We start from the raw sequence: 6,241 nt of genomic DNA, 5'->3' as shown, positions 1-6,241 counted from the left end.
CTCTCTCTCTCTCTCTCTCTCTCTCTCTCTCTCTCTCTCTCTCTCCCTCTCTCTCCCCCTCTCTCTCCCCCCTCTCTCTCCCCCCTCTCTCTCTCTCACTCACTCACTCACTCACTCACTCACTCACTCACTCTATTTCGCTCTCATTACGTGCCTGTATCTTCGTCGCTCTCTATTTTAAACTACCATTGACCAAACTCTACTCGAGTGTTACTAACGACAGGTGCCACGTGCCGCGTGTCTACTTCCAGCTTTCGCTTTCACACGATATTTGCTGCCGAAAGTTTTGTACACCTCGGCCGATGCACCTGTACTGTTTATTATATCAGTCGTGCTGAACTACAGCTCGATGATATAATTATCAATTAAAGTTCTCTGCGACTTATACACGTATTTGTCGATTTCTATTAATCGTTTAGTATTCTTTTATGCTTCAAATATTATCGTTCTTTTCTTTTTTTTAACAATAAGTTAAAACAACAAGTGAATAAAAAAATGATTGTGTCATACGACAGTTTCAGAATAAAACATTTCCTAAGTCTGAGAAACTCCAGCGCATTTCATTTAATTCAATAATTGTGCTATTCTCTGTGATGAAATGAATTGCAGAGAAAATATTGAGAGAGTGTGAGAAAGAGAGAATTAAAGAGAGAAAATGTGATGATGGTGTGCAATCGCGTTTCACGAGTTTTTCTCAATTTCCCGAGATATCTTCTTCAGTATGCATCATAAACTTGAAACTACGTATAAAGGTGACTCTACATGGTCAATAATATTGTCGTCAATAATATTTGTACCAACAATATTATTGATCGTGTGGTTAATATTGATGAATTGACGTAAAGTATCAACGGGTATATCTGGATTTTAAACATCAATATCGCTTTATTAGAATCCATGTATATCACAGTATATCATAATACAATAAAGATATTATACATAAAACTAAAGTGAAATATATTGTCAATAATACTGATCGTGTAAAGTTGTAAAAATATTAATATTGTCAATATTAAGCCCAGTTGCACCAACGTTACTTTAATTTTAAGCGAGTCTTTGTCCCTGTCTCTTTTCGATTTTGAAACGAGATAAAGAGAGTTTTAAGTTTCGCTTAAAATCAAAATAATGTTGATGCAACTGGGCCTTAATAATTCAATATTAAGTACTGGTTAGTATTATTGATTGTCATGTTAATCACATATGATACGCAACACACGAGAGCGACAAACTACGGCTCGATTATCGTTCAATATCACGCTTCAAAACAAAGATATGTATGAGTCCGACTTTACTGGCGCTACACAGTGGCTGTTATCGGTTTAACAATGATATCATATCGTGGACTTGTCTTATCAATCTAATGTATTGAGATCAAGCCTATGTGATGAATATAATAAGTCGTATGTATCAGTTTTTATAAAGGTGAATAATAATTAAATTTGCAATGCATTAAATTATATTATCTGTTCAATTAATGGATCTAGTAAATTATAATAGTAAATTATAATCATTGTTGAAAAATTTTTTAACGACACAAAGAATTTTAACAGATATTCTCAATGAACCAACACAGCCAACAGTTTCAATTCAACAACTAACTTTTTCTACATAGAAAAAAATGTTTGGTTGAATTAACTGGAATTCTGGTGGAAAATAAATGATCCAGAATTCTAGTTAGATCTAGAAGATTTCTGATTAAATCAATTAAAATTCTGGTTAACCAGCATTCAATAGATTTAATCAGAAATCTAATAGATTTCTGATCTTAATCAGAAATCTGATTCGTTCATTTTCCATCAGAATTGTAGTTAATTTCAACCAAATAGTTTTGATTACGTTTTTGATTTAGTTTTGGTTTTTGTAAGTGTATAATAATTCCCAATTACTTATGTGTTTGTTTAAAATAACTTTTATTCACATAATAATTATTTACTCTACAATTTATTAATAATTATTATAATTTGTACAGCTTTATTAATTTAACAATTATTAAAATATAATTACTACATTTATATATAATAACAAATACTTTTAACAATAATAACAATAATAGCGATAATAATAGTAATTAAAATTTCCAATTGTAATTGGAATTGTCTAATTACAAACAACAATTAATATATATAACAATTATTACAAAGGAAAGCTGTTTTAAACAAACAAGTTAAATTATCATGAATTATATTGGACAGCTACAAAAACAAGAATTAATGGAGAAGAAATTAGTTACAGTATCTTTGATCTCCAATGCGACATATCGATATGCGATAAATGTAGCGTAACTTGTCGCGTTAACGTTAACGATGCTTAGTATTTAAGATTAAAAGTTATTGTCAAAAATAGTATAATTTGTGCAATTAATAGTGCTGCTAAATACGTTACCAGTATAGCCTACACATTTCACAGTTTTAACCCACATGTTTTAACAGAATGACATTTTATCACGGTATATTAATATAACGCGTTCAATTTAACACAATTCTCAGTAAGACATTATTACGATCGAATTGTTTAATATCGATTTTTTTACTAGTTCTTGATTCTTCGCGAGAGACAATGCCCGCAAAGTGAAATTTCTAATTTTTTTTTTTTCGCAACTGTGTGTGTTGCGTATTCATAAAAGCGGCGGAGATACGCTTTATTAAACTTGGATCGATTGTTGCTGCACGCGTCGCACGGTCTATGGTTGACAGTGAATTAGTTTGTTGAAGTCGGTGTCGGCAACATCGTTGTTTCCATCCACCGCATGGATCGGAAAAACTTAGAAAATGTCTCACCCCTTTATTTGCAATTAACACGCGCCAACATAATTTTTATTCGTTTATTTATTCATTTTTCTTTTATGTCACGCGCAATTGTGTTCGCGTCACTTCGAAACGATCTCGACGAGACAGGCACTTTTTATGCAGGATTCGAGACTTTTCTCTCTTTTTTTTTCTCGGTTTTTTTTTGCTCTAGGGACAACCATACAGACGCCACGGTATTCGCGTTCTAAGCTCGTTATCGCCGTTATCGCTGTTTTTAGGCACGATCGAAGGGATTGACTTATTAAATATAGAATGCGGTGTATATGAGTATTCAAGTTATTTTTAATAACTTTATAAAGGGGTGCTATAAATGGAAAGAGGTCACGTGGTGGATTCGCAGGGCTAGCTTTCGCAGATCTAAAACAAGTGTTTCCACGCGAGTTAAATAAATCTGTCAACGGCGCTCGAGATCTATTGGCCTCACCATTCAATTCTCTCTTCGAGCATCTCGAGTGGGCGCGAGCTTTGAATTCCAACCATCTCTTTCGAGGATCATCGATTTAGATCTGATTGATCAACGACGAAACACACATCGCTGTTAGCTGTTAGCTATTACCTACCAGAACGTCGATAGGCTGTGATGTAAGATCCTCCAGCGTCCTGCTGGAGAGACCGATTATGGCGATTAAGTACAAGAGAATGCTGCTTGCTGTTAAGTTAGCGCAACGTAATAGCTTGAGCGGTAGAGTGGCGAACAGTAGATAGAGAAGTAGCAGCATCCACGCCAGGCTGTCCATCGGCGTGACCTTGTTGGACTTGAGGAACAGCTGAGCGGACAAGTGCACAATCCATAGCTCTCCGACCACACACGGCACCACCGACCAGAGCGAGTTACGCGCCTTGGTACCGCTCTCGGCCCAAATCAACAGGAAGAAATTGAGGCTGAGGAACACGGCGCTGACGCAACGCGCCGGCAGCTCCATCCCCGGCGTCGACACTGTATAGAGGCCGTACAGGATCGCTGACATCAGGAAACACGTGAGGCCGCCGCGACGTTGTTGCAATGATGACGCACGATACAGCTTCTCGAGGCGGGCACTGCTAAAGTTCGTCTTCAGCAAGTTCGATGGCCTGCCACACCTCAGGTAAGAATCCTCATTCGTTGGGGCCTGCTGCGACATGGCGCCGGTTTAACGCTCGTCGTCGACGTCGTCTTCAGCTGAGCGCGCACCACGGTACCGTCACATTACTTCTCTCGTCACACTCTACCGCATCACTATGTCCGCCTCTACAGAAACAATTGACTGATCGCAGCTATCTTCTCTTCCTCCTTCTCGTGGATGCACATGGAGCCTCCGTGATTTCCGGGATGACGCACTTTTCCGTAAACACACTCACACCCGGGTGAAATCCCAGATGATATCCTCTTCGTCGTTCCACTACCTCGCCGTGAAACGAGAATAGATAGGGGCGAGGGTAGCTCGTCTTGGCCTGCGACTCCAAGTTTGATGGCCTGAACGAGCACCTGAACGGAACGCGTTCAGCGTCCAGGATTCTTCCGAATTCGCTGACGCAGCTGTTACCCAGAAGATAACGCGGCACACGTATACTCGGACCGAGCACTATTCTCGCACCACTCACGCAACGTACACGTACACATGCGCGCCAAGATAAACCAAACTCGAACCTTCTCTCTCGGGGATGCAATGCCTAGCACCCGCATGTGCACTAGCTAGCCGGGTTGCTACTACCGGCGCGGGTTTCTACTATCTCTTCTGTACGACCTATCTATCTCCACGACCGTATGTACGTATATACCTCGACACTCTTTCACCCTCGTCGCTACCCTCCGTGTCTCTCTATCTATTTATCTCTGTCTATTTCGCTCCCAACGCCGCTTTCCTTCTTGCACCTCGCTCCCGTCCACGTCCAGGCGTGCGCCTTGCGATCCTGACTGCTACACGACCCTCCGACCTGGGTCGATATCAACTACCACAAACCCCAGCAGTTGATACCAGGCCCTACCTGCGCCTCGTTTACGTCCTATGTATCCATCGACCTAACTATACCTCCGCACGCACGGCCTCATCTTCCTGATTTCATCTCGAGTTCATCCCGAAGTGACCGAGTTTTTATTTTATACAGGCACAGTTGGCTCGCGCAAATCCCTTTGGGCATTATGAGCTTTATAACTTCTTCCTTAGTTCGATAGTTTCAATCATTCACGATTTGATTAGTTCGAAGAATCGTAACTAATCAAATCGTGAATGATTGAAACTATGTGATCGACGAGTATTACGATTTGATATCACGAAAGAAAGAACAATGAAATAATCGATACTAAATTGACTCAAAATTATTACTAGAAATATTTATATACTGATTTTAATTATGCAAATTGTATCATAAGTTAAATGTATTTTTTTCGAAGAAGATAAATTAAAAATAAAGTTATTTGAGTATCAATAGTTTTAAAAAATGTTTAATTAAAAATAAATGTTTAATATTTATAAAAATAAATTTTTAATTTATAAAAGTCAATTTTATTAAAGTACATAAAAATTGATTTAGATACAAATTTGAAAAGATGTTAGACCATTAAAATAATAATGCAGGACGTTCAAATGTACAACAATAACATTTTATAGTAACCAGCTTGGACGTCCTACATATTTATTTTAATGGTTTAACATAATTTATTTCGGATTCGTATCTGAATCGTAATTTTTATAAATCTCAAGTTTTTTCTGTCCTTTTAATAAACTCGTGGCAATGTTGAAGAATAATACTTGTACTTTTTTTTGGACGTATTGAATCTTAATAAATGATGTCTTACAATACAAAGAGAACGATTTTACCGTTTCTAAAAATTTAATTAAATATAAATCTGAAAATAATTTTGGTGTATTATCAAAATAATTATGTAAAACAGCTAGTTTCTAGAATATCAAAGTTTTCTACAGCATTGCTCATCATAAGCTTAAGTTTCATATCTTCATCAATTATTTCGATAAATCCAACAGAATTATTTTTAGATATATCTAGCTAATTTTTTAAATGCCTTAGCAAAATCGTTCTTTCCATGTAAATACTAAAAGAAAATATCACTTATATCAGGATGATCTGTTTACTAATCATTAGGCGACGCAATTTAATAATCTTCATTAATCTAATTACGTTTCAGTAATATGTTTTGTTTTACTTCTTGCTTTTCTTTTTATTGTGATTAATTCTTTGTGTAATAACTTCATTTGAGGCTATTTCCTTTTATATTTTAGAACTGTTTGCTCAATTTTTATGAAATTTGACTTTAAATCCATTAAATAAAAAATAAATTCAAAATGATGAAGTCAGTATGATCGACAAAATTTTTTTTAAATAATTTGATAATTTAAAAAAAACGGTCTGTTTTTAATTGCGAAGTATAACATCAAGTTTCTAATTTTGTTTTATTTAAAGCTCATCGATGCAACAAATAAAACTACGGTAAAGAG

At 36.4% G+C, this 6,241-nt stretch overlaps 1 protein-coding gene across 1 annotated transcript in view; it reads right to left on the bottom strand.

The window, feature by feature from the left end:
• LOC108691651 (adenylate cyclase type 3-like) overlaps window positions 1–4,674 on the bottom strand; it is an 18,765-nt gene extending 14,091 nt beyond the window's left edge. Inside the window, exon 1 of the mRNA XM_018199507.1 lies at window positions 3,368–4,674. Coding sequence (XP_018054996.1) covers window positions 3,368–3,928 — 561 coding nt within the window. The 5' untranslated portion in view covers window positions 3,929–4,674. The remainder of the gene's footprint in view (window positions 1–3,367) is intronic.
• Between the last annotated feature and the right edge of the window lie 1,567 nt (window positions 4,675–6,241).

This window comes from Atta colombica, unplaced genomic scaffold (genome assembly GCF_001594045.1).
Source record: "Atta colombica isolate Treedump-2 unplaced genomic scaffold, Acol1.0 scaffold49, whole genome shotgun sequence".
Lineage (NCBI taxonomy): Eukaryota > Metazoa > Arthropoda > Insecta > Hymenoptera > Formicidae > Atta > Atta colombica.
The sequence above is the reverse complement of the archived record's forward strand: the minus strand, read 5'-3'. Positions and strand labels throughout refer to the sequence as shown.